Source organism: Mesocricetus auratus, unplaced genomic scaffold, assembly GCF_017639785.1.
Source record: "Mesocricetus auratus isolate SY011 unplaced genomic scaffold, BCM_Maur_2.0 Super-Scaffold_100008, whole genome shotgun sequence".
Classification (NCBI taxonomy): domain Eukaryota; kingdom Metazoa; phylum Chordata; class Mammalia; order Rodentia; family Cricetidae; genus Mesocricetus; species Mesocricetus auratus.
This window is the reverse complement of record NW_024429192.1, coordinates 296,445-316,544: the sequence shown is the minus strand read 5'-3', so window position 1 is coordinate 316,544 and position 20,100 is coordinate 296,445. Positions and strand designations below refer to the sequence as shown.

Here is a 20,100-nt window from a genome sequence, read left to right as displayed (position 1 = left end):
GATCACATTGTAGGTCTTTATGAACCAACAGGGAACCAAAGGGTGGGGGGCGGGGTGGGGGGAAGCAAAGTGCAGGAACTTTGTGACCTGGTCTTGTTTTCACAAACTCATGAACATGTATCTGTTAGTTATACTTTCTACACAGCCTGAATTCATTCTGTAAACGGTGTTTTTAAACACTACCAAAGAGTGAGTGTTACTGACAAAGGGGTTGTGATTCTTAGTGGGGAAAATAAGGATAGCCTTAATTAGAATGCTAATATTAACCACTGCTCCACTGTAGGGAGAGATCATGTACCTGCAGCTGACCACGCCCCCAACCCCTTGGGGCGTGGTCACGGGTATGTGGGAAGATTGAGAGAATAAGAGATGGTAGAGGAGGGGGTGGTCTCTCTCTTGGATCCTGGCAGTAGTTTGGGGACCACAGAGCACCGACCTGGCTTTTCGTGTAAGTGATTGCTCTCTCTAAATATATCTAAACCCCTTCCCCAATATTAGTCGCATGGATCAGTTCAATCTTCACTCCACTTCTCATTCTATCCTTGCTGCTGCCTCACACGCGTGGAGAAAGATGACTCTGCTGGGTCTTTCGCTGACCTAGTCTACAGTGTAGACTGACAGCCCCTTACTCACCAGCATACTCCACTCCATTTACACAGCTGAGCCTGCTGTACACATGGCACCATACTGGCTTTTCTGAAACTCTACCACACTAAATGCACTCTTCACAGTATTAAAAGAGTTCTCTAAAGAAATACTTCAAACAACAGCCAACACTCAGAGCAGTCCAGCTTATTTGTTCCTCACGGTTCCTAGCAGTTCCCTCTGCTCATGGTACTGTTAACACCATCCTACGAGTCCCAGGATCAGGGAGAGGGTCACCAGGTCAGAAGGAAGGCACCTCAGGCCCCAGGCTCACCATCCAGGTGCCGCCTCTGGTGGTCCAGCATGACATCCTTGCGGTAGAACATCTTACTGCAGACCTCACAGGCAAACTTCTTGTCCCCATGTTTCTTCTTGTGCTTGGAGAGGTTGCTGTTGGTGGAGAAGAATCTGAAACACATCTCACATTGGAACGTCTTGTCATCTGTCCAGAGAGTAAACAAACATACAACGTGCGGTAAATCACCCCGACCAGGCTCCAGCATGTGTGCCTCAGCAGGGTGAAAAGAGGAGTCAAAGCAGGAGCCCAGCAGGGCTCTGTGGCTCAGAGCTCATCAGCTGTGTGTGCTCGCCAGCTTTCTTCACTGGGGAAAGCTGCCTCAACAGCTCTCTAGGCTCCTTTTCCTCTATCTGTACGTACTACAAGCTTCCTCAGACCACTGAGGGTGGCCACTGGCTGGCCTGCCTCTTCTCTGCCCAACTACCTCTTATAGCATCCCTTACCTCAACACCCCAACTTCTCTACCTTCCTGAAGAACTGTCTTGGACCTAGGCCTCCCTTCAGCAGACACACACTTCATACACACTCAAAAACACAAGCACATGTTCCCCATTCATTCAGCACATAACCCACAAATACACATGCACATGTATGCATACACATGAACACACACCACATTCACACCCCATCTCCACCCCTATTCAACACAGCACATAAACACATATGCTCACATTGCAAGAAGTCAGCATCCCTGCATCCTGGTCCCCACTTCAAGGACCTCTGGTAGGCAGCCAGGCAAGTTGTAGTTTTTGCCTCTGAAAGTCTACTCTACCGTTTTGCCCCTGTCCCCTCTGCTTGGTGTCTGCAGTCCCTGCCCCACATCCATGGATACCTTGCCTCTCTGTGGGCCAGTTCTCACTTGCTCTTTCCTGAATCGTGCATGTAGATGTGTATCATAACAGTGGACGAATGTGTCATTACTTCTCTCAGGAGCAAAGGTCCCTAGGTCAGAATGCCTCTAGATTCAGCAAATGTTCTCCTATAAAGCCCTTAGTCTATATAGCCACTTCCCATCAGACATCTACCGCTGGTCCTCCTGTCTGTGGAGACAAGTCCTTACAGATAGCTTGGGACCTCACTTGTCAGGCATTCATTGTTGACATCTGAGCAAGTCATTTTGCTTGGGAGCTCCCAGACCTGTCACATCCCTGGACTCTATATTTCCACTAGATTCTAACCTTGACCCCCAATTAGCTGTGACAACGAAGGTGTGGCTGAGAAGCCAATGCCCCTTGAAGTTGAGGTCCACTAGTAAGATTACTAAAGTGAGATCCCATGGCTGCAGGAAGTCTCTAGCTCCACTCAGGAGATTCCATGTGTAGCCAGCTAGAGATCAACCCACCTAAACCTGAAGAAATTCAGCCATCTTTATCTCTTCCTGTCAAGGGGACAAAGACACAAGGCAGAGGGTCTATGTGCCTGGCCTATGAGCAGGAAGGGGTGAGAGAGGGAATCAAGGCCTTAGTGGGAACCCTGGGGACAGGGCAGCACAGCACAGGAAGCAGTGGCCTAGCTATAGCTCCCTCCACAGCATGCTGGTTCCTCTTGCAAAGGCATGGACCAGAAGTTCTATGTAAGTCTCAGGAGATCTGGACCTGCTCCTGGCAATCCTATTATGCAACTCACTTTCCCAAGGTGAAATGTTACGGATGATTTAACCCTCTTTCTCATTTGGCTGTATTACAGAGTAGGTCTGCTAAGCCTACTACATGTGCAGCACAGGTGGGCTGTCCTCCTGGGCAGGAGCTCACAGTACAGGTGAATGTCTGAACATCACAGGTGAGCCTTCTTCCTTACAGGTTCTAACAACACTGGTAAACATGGGAAACAGCCTTGCTGGCTTGGGCTCCAATGTTCTCCCTCCTTGTATGTGGAAGGAGACCCCACTTCCAACTGTTTTCTGTGCTGATCACCCACACAGTCAACTAAGATGATCCATCGTACACACCTCAATGACATCATGAGGTGCAAGAACTCAGACATCTAGTCCTAGAATGACTACCCCCACCCCCCTAATCCAGTCACTATGGAGGTATGTAGTGACACCAAGGCCTGAAGGCAAATGCTCCAGGATCTGGTAAATAACGAGGGACTAATGTTGCAGGATATTTGATCACACTGTGAACCCTGAGATTGCATTATTTACTGGAAAAACCTGCTTCTAGTTGTGGTGTTGCTCAGCCCTAGCACACACCTTTAGTCCAACAGCTTAAAGTTAACCATAGGTCAAGAGGTGGAGCAACCAGTTGACAGGAAGTCAACATAGGATTAAGAAAAAAAAAACAGGAGAGTAAGAGGGAATCATGAGGCTGGATAGAGAGACTCACAGGAAGTAGAAGGGAGGAACATTCAGTTTGAGAAGGCTGGTTGGAGATGAAGTAGATGCTGGCAGAGAAAGAAAGTCAACTGGGTGCTTTCTCTGCCTCTCTGAGCTAGCAGGTTTTCACCCCAGCATCTGTCTCCTGAGTCTCTATTGTTAAAACTGAACAATTGAGATTTTTATTAAAAACAACAGGCTGGGTACTGAGAAGACAAGAGTGACCTGCTAGGGAGCCAAGCTGCTGGGAGGTTGTATTTTGGGGCCTTGGCTTTTGCCTTGCTACCTGCTAGCACCTTCTTTAGGCTCAAAGGCAGCACAACAAACATGTAGCTGAGAGTGATACCAATGCACAGGGGGACACAGAAACAGTTCTGACAGAGTGGGATGGAGAAACATCCATCCATTCACTATACACTTAAAACATCCAATACCCTCTGTATAAATCCTTCGAGGATAAACATTCTGCTAACTTCATTCCACAAAAGGCATGAAAGCATGTAAATAGGCTGCTATGGGGTCTCAACAGTTCATCTTCACTCTCAGCTCCCAGCCTTGAAATCGGTCTCAGGAGAGAAGCTGCTTGTAGGTCATCCCTGCCATGACTACCTAGCAAGGACAAGTGTCTGGTTTGACAGTTCTAACCAACACATAGCAAGTGCTTCTTCATTTTCTGTTCCATTCGTTTAGAGAAATCATTAAACCTTTGTAGGTCTCTAAGGTAAATTTTCTGAGTCGTAGAAAGGGGTAGAACATGAAGGCACTGGTGATCTCCCCTCTACACTCCCTCTGGTGACTTGAATGGATGGTCAATGCCTGGAAACTCATGGACACAGTGCTCCCTATCTAGAGCACGGGATATCCAGGCCTCAGGGAGTTACCGCCCCTCAGCCTACCTGCTGACTGCTTACTTACATTTGCCAATTATAAACTGGACCAAGAGACAGTGCCTGAGAGCACTCTGGGTTCCACAACCATAGCTGTCTCCCCAGCATAGACAGCTCAAAACACAGCAGCTTCTGGCCTCATACAAAGAAGGCTTCCACTTTCCTTTTGGAGAGTGGCAGATGGAAGCAGGCTCAGGCTGTAACAACCTGGGCTAGGGGGCAACAAAATCCCTGTCTGGGTGCCAACAGGCGACACAGTTGCAGGAGGCTGATGGTGGGAGGAATGGCTTTCCCATCTTAAGCCTTGCCATTGCATTTCTCTCTCACGCACTTCCAGAACAAACCCAACACTGTTGCTCACCCTGTCAGCAGGGATGAAGGTCTTGTATCAAAGTGGCCTCAGACAGGGTCTAAGAATGCATAGCTGACATGAGACAACCCATCCCTTCCTGACAAAAGGAAAGTTGCCTGAGTCTTCTCAGAACACTTTTATTCTTTACATTCCTTGAGGCAAGAGGATCAGGAAGATGCCAAGGCAGCTGTGTCTGCTCAGTGGGACCTTTCCTCCTAACATGCAGGGCACGCAGCTGGGGCAGGGCCTCACCTGTCCTACAGTTGTGGAACTCCAGGGCACTCTCCATGCGGAAGGTCTTTCCACAGCTGCCACAGCGATAGCGGTACTCGCCATCCACCTGCTCAAAGGGGCACACTGTCAGCAGGGAAGACTGCATGAGTTCAAGATGTGCCCCGCCACCCCTGGGTGTGTGCTGCTGTAATGACTTTCAGGGCTAGCTACACAAGTTTTCCTCCCTGTTCTAGTAGGAATATTCTTGCTGTCCAACTGCCTGAGCAAGAAAACCCAACATTCAGGTAAGTGTACCCCAAATGCTAGCCACCTATGTTCTCCCACCTGCTTCTGTGACCACTGGCCTAACCTGGGCTCAAAATGCAAAGGGGGGAGGCACTTTCCTCTAGAGACAGGGTTTTCTTCTACCTTAGTTCCTCCTTTAGGAAACACATGATCATTTACTTGTCTGGTTGCCCACTTACCTCATTCCGGCTGTGCTTGTAGGAGACGTGTTGCTTTAGACTTTCCTTACGGCTGAACAGTTTCGAACATTCCTCACATTTAAACAGCTTGTCACCTAAGGAACCAGCCAACAAAAGGCAGATTCACTGCTTTGGCCTTTCTCAGCAAGCTGTACCTATCTCTGGAACATGAGGCAGGCCTCTGCCTGGGCTGGGTGCCTCTGATGCTGAAGGGCACTGGCAGCCACAGGGATACCACTTGCAGCAGGTCTGCAGCAAGGCCCCAGCAAGGACACACTTTCCTGGCCCTGCCCTGTGGGCTGGGCAGGCACTCACCGTGCGCGCACTCACCGTGCGAGCGCACGTGCCGGCTCAGGTTGCTGCTGTTCTGGAAGACCTTGCTGCAGGTGCCACACTGATGGATTCGTTTATGCTCACCCAGCTGCCGTACGAGCTTCCGCCGGACGCCGTGTCTGCTGGACAGAACCAAGCCCCTCTTGAGGGCAATGGTGCTGCTTTGATGATGTGTGAACCTGGCCAGGAGATGGACAGCTAGTCAAGGAGAGTGAAAGCTTCTGATCATAGTCACCTGGGAAGTCCCTTGGCTATATTTCCCAGCTATACTTGGTCCATGAGGAATGGAAAAGGGAGGCAGAACTTGATGTCACCCGCTCCCGGGGAGCATAGACGCTCTAAGCGCATGAAAGGTGGCCTAAGTGCCATCTAACAGCTGTGCACCTCACCTGCTTCAGCCTGGCTATCAGGAAGCCTGAGCTCGTTTATGTCCCAAACATGGTAGTCCTATCTGTGGCTCTCGTCCTCACTTGGCCTCAACTCTACACTGCTTTATGTTGACTGTGGACCTGACTTCTAAACATTTCTTACTCCTCTCAAGTGTGTGCTTTTTCCGGTAAGAGCTTGAAATCCTCTGGGCAGTAAGACAGGAAGGAAATAATAAACATGTCCTCATTTTCACAGGTTCATCAGGTGAATTCTGCCAACTCCAAAGAGCACAGAGAACACCAGTGCAGCTGAGTCAACTTCAGGGCAAAAACTCACCAGGGAATCGTAACTGTGGCATAAACATTACTTTCCCTTGCTCGCCAAAAAGCAAGCAGAGTAAGGTGTGAAACTGACTAAAATCCAGATACAAGCAACTGCTGAACCATAGCAGCACTGCTTACACAGCTGAGGCAAAGACTCCAGGAGCCCCCATGGGGGGGGAGGGCAGACAAGCAGGTACATGAATCAGTGTAACATCAGTCAGCCTCACAGAGGAGATTTGGATACGCACTATGACACAGAAGAATGTGCTGAGTAAAATATGCTATGCATAGAAGGCAAATACTGTGTGCCCTACTGACGTGGAGGACACAAACGAGAAACGAATGCAGACAGAAATGCAGTAGAATGGTGGGCACTGGGGGCAGTTTCAGTCTGGGTAGATAAAGGCCTTGGGAGATGGATAGCCATAGTCTCTGAACTGTGTCCTTTAAAAGAGTTGTGATGGCAAATTTTCTGTTATGTATGTTTTGAGGTAAGAAAAAAGTTTTCACAGTGAATGAACTATGAAACTCCTAACATACACTTCTGGCCTGAAAAGATGAAGCCTGGCTCTGCTGTGGGGAATAGAGGTGGGAGGTGCTTTCTCTTCAGTACCAATTAGTTGTTCCCTGTGCTCTGTCCCCAAGCACCAGTCACACACAAGCAGGACTTACTTTGGCACTGAGCTGACTTCATTTGTGGGGGTGGCCAGCTTCCCCAAGACTAGCTCCATTATCCGTTCGTCTGGTGTTGCACTCACAGGCTCATCTGGGGGTACTTCGGTAATGATCTCTGCCACATGCTCTGCGCAAAGGGTATGACAAAAGGGGTCGTCACCAGTGTAGGGGGCAAACTGGGGCAAATCAAGAGAAGCAGTGTCCCTGGGAGCACATACTGAGGATGGATGCAACAGGGACAAAAGTAGAAAATTTTAGAATTCAAGTGTTTATCTATATATAAAGAGTATGTTTTTAATGCAAACCAAAGTCACATGCCATGCCTTGTAAAGCCTACCCATCACATTACTTCAGTCACTCCTAACCCTGCCCACGACACTATTGATATACAGCAGATGGATATGCAGCCAGATCTTGAAGCTTATTAAATAAGCTCTGACATAGGTTTACAAGTATGACAAGTCATCTTGAGGCTATTCAAAGGTGAGTACACATTCTATTCAGAGCCACGTCAGAAATGGGATGAAATGACATCATATAGGACGATTATACAGAAGAAAATTTCAACCACTGTGGGTTTTGTTGTTATTGTTGTTGTTTCAAACAGGGTCTCATGTAGGCAGGAATGGCCTCAAACTTACTATGTAGTCAAAGATGACCTTGGATATCTGATCCTTTACCTCCCAAGCGCTATAATTCTAGCCATGGACCCCCATGCTCAGTTTCTATGATGCTTAGTTGATTCTGTGGGCTGTGTTTTCCTGGTGTCCTAGTCCCGTCTAACTCCTACAATTCTTCCTCCCCCTCTTCCTCAAGGTTCCCCAAGTACGAAGGGGAGGGACCCAATGGAGCTCTCCAATTTGGGATCTCTCTCCACCCATTATATGTTTAGCTTGTGGGTTTCTGCATCTGCTTCAATTAGCTGCTGGCGGAAGCCTTGCTGATGATAACTGGAGCCCTGGTTTCTACTGTTTCACCTACTATCACCAATTGCCAGTGACAGCCAGGAAGTAGTAGTTCCTTCTATCCTTTCCTGTCTATAGAGGCAGGGAAGTCCCACAGGGAGCTCAAACCACTCCTGCTCATGTGCAGATATTTCCACATGGTTCAGAGAACAGGCACTGGACAGAGTAGGAAACAGGAAAGTGGGGAATGTTCCATAGAAATTGCTCTTCTTTTCTCGTTAATTTCAAGTTTGCTTCTCATTTCCACAACGGCAAGATGAAAGAGCATTCAGTGCCAGTAACACAGGCAGGGGGGGTAGACATCTGAGCACTACAACTTTGTCAGAGGGGCTAGGCAGCTGGGATAGGGGTTACATGAGGACCACAGAGACAATGGTTTTCCAGAGACATGTACATGACACAGAGTGGATCCCTTCAAACTCAGCTGAGGGTTCTGCACAATCAAAGAACAAGCTCAGGCCCATGAAACGGCTCAAGTGGCATGCTAGCTAGTTTCATGTCAACTTGACACAAGCTAGGATCATCTGAAAGGAGACAACCCTGAATTGAAAAAATGCTTCTATCAGGTCCTGCAGTCGAGTATTTTCTTAGTGACTGATGAGGGAGGGCCCAGCCCATTGTGGACAGTGCTATTCCTGGGCTAGTGGTCCTGGGTTCGATAATAAAGCAGACTGAGCAAGCCAACAAGCTACTCTATGGCCTCTGTCTACATCAGCTCCTGCCTCCAGGTTCCTGCATGGTTTAAGTTCCTGTCCTGACTTCCTTCAATGATTGACAGTGATGTGGAAGTGTAAGTCAAACAAACCCTTTCCGTCCCCAATTGCTTTGGTCATGGTGTTTCTTCACAGCAATAGTCACTCTAACTAGGACAGAAACTGACATCAGGATCATGGGGCATTACTGTGACAGACCTGACTATGTTGTTTGGGGCAAAATTATGGAAGGACTTTGGAACTTTGAGCTAGAAAAGCCATCGAGTATTCAAAGATTGGTGAGCTTTGCTGTGGAAGCTTGGAAGTAATGCTGAGAGTAATGCAGAGGATAGAGGCTTGGCTTGTGAAGTTCCAGAAGGAAGTTTGAGAATCACTTAAAGATTTTACTAGAGCTATTTGCTATTTTGAGTTGAGAGTCTGTGGTTCAAGACTCAACTATAATTAACAAGAGACCAGAATCACTGAAGTAAAACCTTTGCTTTACTGGGATAACTGATGGATAGCTGGAGCAAAGAAATTAGTGGCGAATAAGAAGAGACTCGCATCACTGAGGTGTAATCTGGAAAAAGTGTTCCCTCAGCGTTAGCACGCAGGTGTGTTTCAGAGATAGGCAAGGTTGTACCTCCTGTGATCAGCTGAACTTGGGTAGTGTAAGAGTCACCCTGGTGGTACTGGTTTTGAAGACATGAAGGAGTCATGGAGAACAGCTGAGGCTTGGCACTGTGAGAGACTAGGAAATGCCATTGGTGAAGGTGCAGCCCCAGTGGCAGGTGAAGCCCCAGAACTGAAGAGATCATGAAGAGAAGATGAGGCTTGGCAACATGAAGAGAGCTTGGGAGAGGCTATTTGAGGCAAGTGCAGCCCAGCTGCAACAAGAGACCCAGCATATTGGAGATGCAAGAAAAACAGTAGCCATAGAGTGGAGCCTGCTGGGACCTGGAAGACAAGCTGTGTGCGCTGCAGGGGGCAGAGCCAGAGAAATTACTCAAGTCCTTCCAAGGAGCCCAGAAGATTGTCAGTGAACCCCAGATATTGAACATGGAGCCATTTACACTGTTGGAGTTTAGTTTTGCTTTGTTCAGAAAATGACTGTGCCCTGGTTGTTCCCTCTTGAAGTGTAAGAAAGTATTTAACTTAATTTTGATTTTATAGTTCCCACGGTTCAGAGGCTGAATTTTTAAAGAGATTTTAAAAGAGACGGATTTCTTAAAAATATTTACTTATTTATTAATTATGTATACAGTGTTCTGCCTGCATATGTGCCTGCCTACCAGAAGAGTGCACCAGATCTTATTATAGATGACTGTGAGCCACCATGTGGTTGCTGGGAACAGAACTCAGAACCTCTGGAAGCATAGCCAGTGCTCTTAACTTCTGGACCACCTCTCCAGCCCAAGAGACTGAATTTTTAAGTGGTAAAGATACCTACTGTGCAAGCCAGACCCCCTAAGTTCCATCCCTGAAGCCCTTACAGAGGTGAAAGAGAACAGACCCCTGAGTTCCATCCCTGGACCCCTTATAGAGGAGAAAGAACTACAAAGTTATCCTCTGGCTTTTGTATATCGCGCACACACACACACACACACACACACACACACACACACACACACACACATACGCACACACACACACACACATACACACACGCGCGCACACACACATAAGCCAGGGCCATGACCAGCTAGCTACATGTCTACCCATAAGCAGTGGGCAACAAATACTGGGAACTCACATGATGGACTAATTTAGTGCTGCTGCTGGGCAAACAGAAGAGTTGTGACCGACAAGCATGGCATGGGCAAGACACACACCTGAAATAGTGAAGCACACAGACCCAAGCCAGGCATGTTGGCACAGGTGTGTCATCCCAGCGCCTCAAGAGTCTGAGTGGGTAGGATCCAGAGCTCAAAGTCAGCCTGGGTTACACATTGAGCTTGAAGTCAGCCATAGCAAGACTGTCAGGAAACAGAAAGAAAAAAAAGAAGAGAAAGAAAGAAAGAAAAGAAAGACAGACAGACACAAAACCCAACCAGACTGAGGGCTCCAGTCCTGATGAGACAAAGTTCTGTGTCTGAACACTTTGGTGTGGAAGATTCTGCAAGGGACTGGAGACAGCTGATTGAGGGACTGGAAAGGAGATAAGCCTCCCTGCCAGACGGTCACCCAGAAAACTAGCAGATGATGAGGAACACAGCTTCCACCCTGGCACACACCCCATCAGCTTCTTACCTGAAGGCTCCTTCTCTTTGATAATGACCAGAGGCTGCTCAACCTTGGATGCTTTGGGTTTCCTTCCTCTTCGAGGCTTTTTCTTTGGCTCTTTGGTGGCCACAACACTCTGGATACTCTTGCTCTCAGCTGCCGTGGGAAGCTCCCTCCTGGGTGCATCAAGCTCCTTCTCAGAGGCTGCCTCATGCTGCTGGCCACCTGCAGGAAGGCTCTTGGCTTGCTCCAGGTGGCCCAAGAGATGCTCTGCAGGAGGAGAAGGGCTGTTGACGACACAGTTGGAATTGGGCACTACCTTCCCCACTCTCTTTGTTATATTTGCTGAATGTGCCCCCTGCACAGGTAAATAAACTTTATCTTCACAGTTTTTAAAGAGAAATGGCTCCACTGCACACATATAGCATGTTTGAGACCAGATGGTTACAGATCATGGTGGACTCTGATTTATAGTGTTTCAGAGATCTTGAACTTTCAAATGGGGCTGATCAGCTTAAATCGTGTTACTGAATGGCCTCAACTTCTGATCCTTCTGCCTCTACCTTCAAGTGCTAAAACTAGATAAATCCCACCATGTCCAGTTTTATGCCCTGGGCTCAACTGCATGCCAGACAAGCACTCTTGACCCATGGGTCACATCCCCTATCCTGGAACTATACTTAGAAGTAAAATGAGACAAGGCAGAGTGTGATGTTACCATGAGGCAGTTTGTAAACCCAGAAGTGTAGGCTCATCTGCACAAGCAACGTCCACATGCTGGTGCAGCTCGGGTTTGACTTAATGGAACTAGGGTAACTTGGATGTGCTTCCTTGATAGTCTGTATTCTCTAAATTTTCCATAGGCAATGGCACACTAAGATTGAAGCACCTCCAGAAAACTACGAGGTAAAGCACTCACAGTAAACATTTTTCTTTCTTTTTTGTTTTTGAGACAGGGTTTCTCTGCGTTGCCCTGGCTGTCCTAGAATTCATTTCGTAGACCAGGTTGGTCTCAAACTCAAGAGATCCACCTGTCACTGCTGGGATTAAAGGTGTATGCCACCACTGCTCAGCTAAACATTTCTTTATAAACCCTACAAGAAAGCATAATGGCTTTGCTTATTTATAGCTGACAGAAAGTTTTCAAGACCACCCAGGAAAAGACTGTGGAGACAGATATTGGGAATAGGCAGGCAGAAAGGCAGGGTGGTACATGGTGTGGCAAGCTTGGGAGGTAATGGGCAAATATGGCTAGGTCACAGGGTACCGGTTGATAGGGAGAGGAAGTGGCAGGGAAAAATAGGTGACTAAGTACACACATGACAAAAGCACCACTGTGCTGGAGCTGGTTCCTCCTGCAAATGTGAGTTGATTCAGCACCAGTATTAAGCACCAAGTAGCCACTGTGCCTGATTTGTCCTTCATTAGAGACTCTGTGTCTAAGTGGGTGGCCCCAAGGAAAAGCTAACGTGATCTGGCACCTAGCAGAGCAAGCTTACACTGAGCTCATTGGCTGAAAATGAATGGAAAGATGAGACAAAACAGAACACATGCCCTGAAAAATACAAGCTGAGCAGCATTCAGGGAAAGCTCAGCTAATCACGCAGAGGGAACTTAAAATGGAAGGGAAGGACACACAAGAGTGAAATTAGAGGCTTTGGGGTCTCACAGGTCATTGGGCTGTAAAAACAGGTCATGAGTCTTTATGGGGACTGAGAGACAGCCTTGGGTCTACTCTGGAATAGGCACAAAGCAACATAGATTTAAGTATACATGGAGTCTGGGTAGGAGACATGGATTCATCCTACTCTAGGCTCAGGTATTGGCACAACAGAGGACCAAAGTTTACACAGGGCTTAGATTCTGAGTCAATCAATAGAGCCTGGTTTGTGTCAAGATTCCTCTGGGTTCAGTGACCCAGGGAAACAGAAAGAAAGCTGTTCTCTGCAATGGGCTTATCATTCATTTATTTACTTTCATGCTTATTTATTATTTGTTTGTGCAGGTGTGCTCAGGTCATGGTGTACAAGTGGAGGTCTGAGGACCTTGTAGGAGTTCATTCTCTCCTTCCACCACATGGGTCCCAGGGTTTGAATTCAGGTGGTCAGGCTCGGAAGCAAGCACCTTTACCTGCTAAGCCAACTACTGCCTTCTAAGGTTTTAGGGAGGAAGAGCAGGTGGTACAAAATGGCTAACATAAAGAATCAAAGCCCCAGTGGGCATATATGACACAAATATATACCAGTCAAGCTAAAACAAACCATCAAACCCCTTCTTCATGTCCCAGTGAGAAAAGAAACCTCAACTATGAAGCTCAAGAGAGGGGGGGGAGAGGAAGAAAGAGCAAAGCACCCTATATCAACACTTCCCCAGGCTACGGGAGAAAGCACACAATGGATCAGGAAAGAACAAGGGAAGAATTCTTGCTAAGCACATCATCAAAGCAACACAAGGCAGTGACCCACCACACCCCAGAAAGCTTGGCAACAAAACAACTGTCAGGGTATCAGATGACATAAAAACCAGGAAGACTGGAATTCCAAGATCACAGCACAAGCTAAGAGCAGACTGGAGTGGAGGGGGCAGACATAACCAAGTAAAGAATGCAAAGTTTGGGAAAAAGGCTAAGAGAACTGAAAAAAATAGAAAACAAGAAAAGTAAGCAAACTTTTGTAAGGCTAAGATACAAATTACAAACATGACTTAGACACTAATGAAAAGTGAATCTCTTAAGTAGAAATCACCCAAAATGGATACATGTCAAGGAGCTAGAGGGAGGGGGAGGGAGGGCAGGAGATTCAGGTATAGTACTAGAAAATGGTCTAAAGTAGGTATACAGAGCTCTCAAAGAGAGAAGAGAAAGCAGAGGGAAGCAATGTGTTAGCCACGGTCACAGAGCCATCCACAGTAGATGGAGCTGTGACTCTTGAAGTCCAAGGTCCACAATAAGGAGAGTAAATAAAAGGGATAGCAAGAGCTAGGGGTAAGTGCAGCCCGCTGAGTGTTCGCCTGGATCACATGATGACCAGCACCGCATAAACAGGTGTGATGTCACATGCCTGTAATCCCAGAACTCAGTTAAAGCAGAAGGTCAAGAGTTCAGGTTCAAGGCGAGATCCTGTCTCAGAAATCAGTAAACAAATGCCCAGCAGCTAAGAGCACTGGTTGCTCTTGCAGCTGATCAGAGTTCAATTCCCAGTACTCACATGACAGCTGACAACTAATTCCGGCTCTGGGAGATCTGAAACCCTCACACTGAAATATATGCAGGCAAAACACCAATGCACACAAAAGAAAACTAAATCATTTTTTAAAAATGTATGGGAAGCAAACAGGCCATCAAGTCTGCCCAGCACGCTACTCAAATTTGTGCTTGATTTACTAACTTCTCTGGTGGACATATAGAAATCTTCTACCATAAGAGGAGATGGTGTGATTTCTCCTCATACAGCTACCAGTCTTGGCTTTATGAATTTCTAGACTACATTATGGTATGCATATGAATTTAGATGCAATGTAGAATAAAATGTGGAAGACAGCTAGCACACTCTTAGGGGAAAATGTCATTGTTTCCATTTAAAAAAAAACAACTTAAGAATGACTGAGTGAAACCTTCTACTTAAAACTGAGAAAAGAACAAAAACAAACAAAGCATGAAAAGGAGCCAGGTATGGTGGCACACGCCTATAATCTCACACTTAGGAAGTGAAGCAGAAGTCAAGGTTATGCTTAGCTACAGAGCAAGTGCAGAGCCAGCCTGGGCTACATGAAACCCTGCCTCCAAAAAAAAAAAAAGAAGAAGAAGGAGAAGGAGAAGGAGAAGGAGGAGAAGGAGAAGGAGAAGGAGAAGGAGAAGGAGAAGAAGAAGAAGAAGAAGAAGAAGAAGAAGAAGAAGAAGAAGAAGAAGAAGAAGAAGAAGAAGAAATGATAAATAAGCAGAAGTTAACTCTGCAATGAAATACAGTAAGGAATAAGCGAAGCCCAAAGCTGCTGCTTTGAGAAGACTCACAATATTGGTAAAAAGTCCAATGAAAAAGGTGTAAACAACTGTAATCGGCTCATAACAGAGAATGGCAGTCTCTTGCTCCATTCTGCCCATCCGTTCCTCTGCATTCTCCAGTTACCCACTCTCTCCGCTCCCAAAGTCTCAGCTACTTTTTGGATTTATCTCCTTTTTCTATGCACCCATTCCTTCCAGAGATCTCTGCTCTCTCTAGCTTGGGCTGCATAAGGGACCCACTTCCCGTTCACTACGTGCAGAGAACATGCAGATTGCTTTGGGCAGGGCAGCACTGTAAGTTTAATACAGGTGCTGGAATCTCAGAAGCCACGCATTTGGGCTCTGGAGTCCAGTGCTGTGTGGGTGGCACTGTCTTCATCAAGTGGTCTAATGGGGACAGCCTGCATACTGCACAGATTTTTTTAGTCCTGCTTGGAAATTTGTTGAGTATCTTCACTAGGTTGCTGATAGTGAAGAATCTGATGGCTAGCTCTGCCTTCCTGCCTAAACAGTGCCCTTGTTTCTAATGGCTTAACCTCCAATAGTTTTTTTTTCCTTCCTCTAATTCCTTTGAGAAGGTCCCATAATGGCACAGGCGCATCTCTGTGGGTTCATCATACTGGTGGCCCTTCTAGGTTGTAAACCTGCATCCTTTAGTGTTTCCTTGCTGACTATCTATCCCTCTGGTTTGTTTTTGAGACAGGATCTCCTGTAAGCTAAGGTACACTCAAACTTACTATATAGTTGAGGATAACTTTGAACTCCTTATTCTCCTGCCTCTGCCTCTCCCTCTTGAAGACTGGGGTTACAGCCATGTGATACCATGTCTCAGTTTTGGGGATGCTGGGGACTGACCTCAGAGCTTGTGATGCTAGGCAATCATTCTATCAACTGAGCTACACGCCCAGTTCACTGATTGAGTCTTACTGCCTCTCCCCTTTCCCTACAGAACACTGCTGGCCACCTGCAGTGTCTCAGACCATCCTCCAGCTTCTGTGTCTCTTCTGTTTGTGTCCTCCAAAGGCTCCTCTGTATGGCAAACTCTCTCAGTGTTTTTGGACGCTCTTCCATCAATTTTACATCTGCTACCACAGTTTTCATTTTCAGTCATCTACTGTCCTGATTTCTTCCACAATGACCTGCTCTAATCTGAAGGATGCAGTGCCACAATGCTATCTCTCACACTTGCCATCTTTTGCCCTAGTGAGAACTTAGCTTGGAGAGTTTGGGGGGAGGGGTTGCTTTCAGATCCCTTAGATAAGTTGTTTGGTCTCTTGAGCACATTCAGCTTTCTTCCAGTATCCAGGGACTCGCTGTGCAGGACGGTGAGGGTAGAGCAGTCCCACTGGTGGATCCTTGCTCTCCTTGGTTAGTTTCTACACAGAAAGCCTTCCTCCCTATATGGGGCCACAGCTCCACCACTCTAAGAAATGAAGAAGTCTGAAGCTGCCCAAATTCTAACAACTGATTTCTGTGAGTCCCTGTCCTCGGTGCTATGTACCTTGGGGTCCTCTGTCTCAAGTCTCTCCTGAGGGACTCAACATTCTGCTGATAGAAGCAGAGATGTAGCTGGGTGGGGCTACATCTCTGCTTCCGTCCTCTCCTCCCATCCTCCCGACACTTCCCAAGCTCTGCAGGAGCAGACATCTTTCTTGGGTATCCCACCGCTGGCTTCAGCGTCTCTGGTGGTTAAAGCTGCTGCAAACAAATCCTGGCATCTTTTGAACCTTGACCAAAGCTCTCCACTTTCCCTTTCTTTGTCTTTACATTTAAGTGGAGTAGAATTCCAGGAGGGCACCAAGGCCAGTACATTCACTGTTGCCTCATGTTTAATCAGACACTTCTAAGTGGCCTCCTGAGACAGAAGCAGGGTCCCTAAGGGGACATAGGAAATGACAGCATCAGGTGAAAGGTCAAGAACAACAACCTGCGCTTCCCAGGTTGGTCTCCTGGTGCTCTGAGTGCTGGGCCTGACTTTAAAAGATACATACTGACCCTTACCTGGCTGCAGCCATTTATATTCCCTGCTCAGTCACGAATAAGTGCATGAAGTAAGTTCAAGTCCAAAGGACTCATCTGGTTTGGAAACCAACCACAGAGAGGGCAGACACTCTCTCAACCATGTTACTACCATCAGAAGTAATATACAGAATGCAATCCTCAATCATTTTATTTCTGGTATCTGCTAGGGGCATTCAGTACACCAGGCACTAGCAGATACCAGAAATAAAATGACCAAGTATAGCATTCTGTGACTACTTCCGATGGCAGTAACATGGTTGAGAGGGTGTCTCAGCTGCACACCATAGGCTACAGCCTAAACAAGAAAGCCATTCCTTTTTGTCCGAGGTAAGCCTCTCAGAAAAGGCTCTGCAGAAGGCAGCTTCAGACACAGTGTGATGATGACTAAAATGAGGAATTGTTTTCCTACTGGACAAAGATTTACCCAACAAAGGCTGTTCTCCATAGATTTGTGCACCACAGCCATGTCATTTGGCTCTGAGATGGTCCTCAAAGCCAGTCTGTGGGATAAAAAACATCCCTGCCCTGCAGTTTAGTTTCACAGAGACCCAGCTCTATACTCTCCTCTTTTTTTTTTTTTTTGGATTAGTTTTGCACCTAGGTCCTCCACTATATCAGATACCCACACAAGGGTTGCAGCAGGATGAAGAACCCCTTGACCTCAACTAATACTAGTTACCAAGGAACACTACCCAACAAACCAAATAGTTCTTCTTGACTGGAGCTAAGTGACCATATCTTATGTGATGTCCCCACCCTTGGTTTCCATAGAAGGGCCTTGCCCTTCACCTAGGGGGTATGTTCAAACCTGGCACCTTTAAGAAACCTGGCGGCGGCAGCAGATAAGGCTGAAGAGATGCCTCAGTGACTTAATAGTTCTTGCTGAACTTCCAGAGACCAAGGTTCATGTCTCAGCACTTACAATGATTGCTCACAATCCTCTGTATCTTCAGTTCCAGGGGATTTAATGCCCTCTTCTGGCCTCCATGGGTACTGCACACATGTGCATGTTTCCAAAATAATCATACACATAAAAATAAAGAAGAGGAGGAAAAGGAAGCGGAGAAGCAGGAAGAAGAAACTAGCAGCTGCCTTCTGCTTCTACCTGTGATAAACACAGGTGACTCTCCCCAGGCAGAGGGCAAAAGTGTTAAGGACAAGATTAGGAGGACAGCCCAGGAACATAGGAACAGCCAGCCACAATCCTTAGGAGATGAGCAAGTCCTGCCTCCCAGAAATGCTCACATTAACCTTTCTGTTGCTAGAATCTGCCTAGAAAGAACCTTCTCATAAATCCCAGAACATTCCAATCACAGACTTGCTCAGGCTACAAGAGCAGAATCCAGCTGTCTCTGTCACATCCTTGAACTTGCAAATCAGTGGCTCTTCCCTGGTTTAGCCCCAAACATGTTCTATATGTGATAAAGGTCATAGCATTCATACCTAGCTTCTTTGTAGCTTTCTCTACTGCCCACCAGAGAGGCTCCCAGGATACAGTGTAACTCACCAGAGAGGCTCCCAGGATACAGTGTAACTCACCAGAGGGGCTCCCAGGATACAGTGTAACTAGGTAATTAGGGGATGGAGTCAATTTTTCCCTGGCCACCTTCAATTAGTAAGGGAGCCTGAGGTAATGGGATACCCTGAGTTTCACACATACTGACCAAGTTCATCCCCATTTTACAGATGAGAAAGCTGAGCAGATATGGTATCACTGCTACTATCACAGGGTCAGCCCTGTCACCAGACAGGGGAAGGACTATCAGATACAGAAATTAGGCAGAATTACAAGTAGTCGATTCTGGCCCTTGCTTGTGTCCACCATATCTAGAGCTCAATCATCAGGACAATAAGGAGGGTCAAGCCAAGGGAGGAGCTCTGAGCAGCAGCTCATTATAGGCCATGGGACAGACAATACAAAGTCTGGGACATCCTGACAACCACGGGCATGGCTCACCAGTTAAAAGCTCTGGATGCTTTTCCAGAGGAGCTAGGTTCAATTCCCAGCATCCACATGGCAGCTCACAACTGTCTGTAGCTCTTGTTCCAGAGGATCTGACACCCTCATACATGCAGACAAAACTCCAATGTACATAAAATAAAAATAATTAAAAAAAAACAACATCCAAAAATGTGAACAAAAAAAATTTTGAACAACAAAAAGAAAGACACACAGACAGACAGACAGACACGCTCAGCACAACAGTCTGCCCACCTTGGGTAACCCCCATTTGCCACTTTTACCTTACCGTTCAGGAGCTGAAGCTCCAGGAAGGTGCTGGAGCACACCTTACACACCCACTGGCCACGTTCAGGCTCTGCGGGGACGCTGGGCTCAGGGGTGCCTGCAGCTGCAAGACATAAGACAGAGGGTTAGCCACTACATCAAGTATTGCCTGTTCCCTAGGTGATGATGACAAGGGCGGAGACGCCCACAGACTCATAGGCACTTGTATTCTAGGCACTGTCTTCAGTTTCACACACACTGATCAAGTCCATTCCATTTTACAGATGAGGAAGCTGAACAGATGTGGTAACCCTGCTACTACCACCAGGGTGGTCAGCCCTGTCACCGGATGTATAATGAACCCCACCCCAACACCCAAGTCACCAGCCCTGTAGAACGGGAGTCCTTCATATTCTCTAAGGGAAAAACAAGCCTTCAGGATCCATACTTGAGCTGGGCCTGGTTGTGCAGATCTGTAATATCAGCTACTTAGTAAGCTGAACAAGATGACCAAATCCAAGGCCCCCACCTGTTCATAGAACAAGTTTAAGGACAACCTGGTCACTTAGTGAGTGTCTCAAAGTTTTTTTGGTTTTGTTTGTTTATTTTAAAGGGGGGCTGGTCATGTAGCTCAGGAGTAGAATGCTTTACCTGTATTCTACCTGTATCAACACACACACACACACACACACACACACACACACACACACACACACACACACACACACCCCTCATATTTAAGTCATATAACAGGGTATGGTGGGACCCAAATCAGCCATCTCACAGTGCTTCCAAGACTGGAATGGCTGTGTCCCTGTTTAGGATATCCCACAGAGATTGTTGTGATAAGGGTTGTGCCTTGTAACTGTTGTCTGGTAGTGGAACCTGGTAACTGGGCAGGAGTGAGCTTTAAAACTGTTCAATTTTAAAAAAAATCCCCACCTGGGGCAGGTAGCTGCCACCTGGACAGTGCCTCTAGTCTTCTAATAATGACACATAGGAACCTGAGCAGGGACAAGGACAGGAGCTCAAGGAACACAGACTGACCCTTGGCAATGCAGATGGGCACTGCAG

The 20,100-nt window shown here is 47.0% G+C and overlaps 1 protein-coding gene across 8 annotated transcripts in view; it reads right to left on the bottom strand.

Annotated features, from left to right (window-relative positions):
* Prdm15 (PR/SET domain 15) overlaps positions 1-20,100 on the bottom strand; it is a 59,886-nt gene that overhangs the window by 20,743 nt on the left and 19,043 nt on the right. For 5 of the 8 annotated variants that reach the window (XR_005878767.1, XM_021229407.2, XM_040750379.1 and 2 more), the window contains exons 6-12: positions 19,049-19,150; positions 10,805-11,047; positions 6,895-7,024; positions 5,513-5,709; positions 5,198-5,292; positions 4,752-4,839; positions 920-1,087 (exon numbers count right to left, since the gene is read on the bottom strand). Coding sequence is in view for 7 of the 8 variants with exons in the window: in XM_021229407.2 (XP_021085066.2) it covers positions 920-1,087; positions 4,752-4,839; positions 5,198-5,292; positions 5,513-5,709; positions 6,895-7,024; positions 10,805-11,047; positions 19,049-19,150 (1,023 nt within the window). In the remaining variant the exon portion in view is untranslated. The remainder of the gene's footprint in view (positions 1-919; positions 1,088-4,751; positions 4,840-5,197; positions 5,293-5,512; positions 5,710-6,894; positions 7,025-10,804; positions 11,048-19,048; positions 19,151-20,100) is intronic. The other 3 variants (XM_013116176.3, XM_040750380.1, XM_040750382.1) reach the window with 2 other exon arrangements.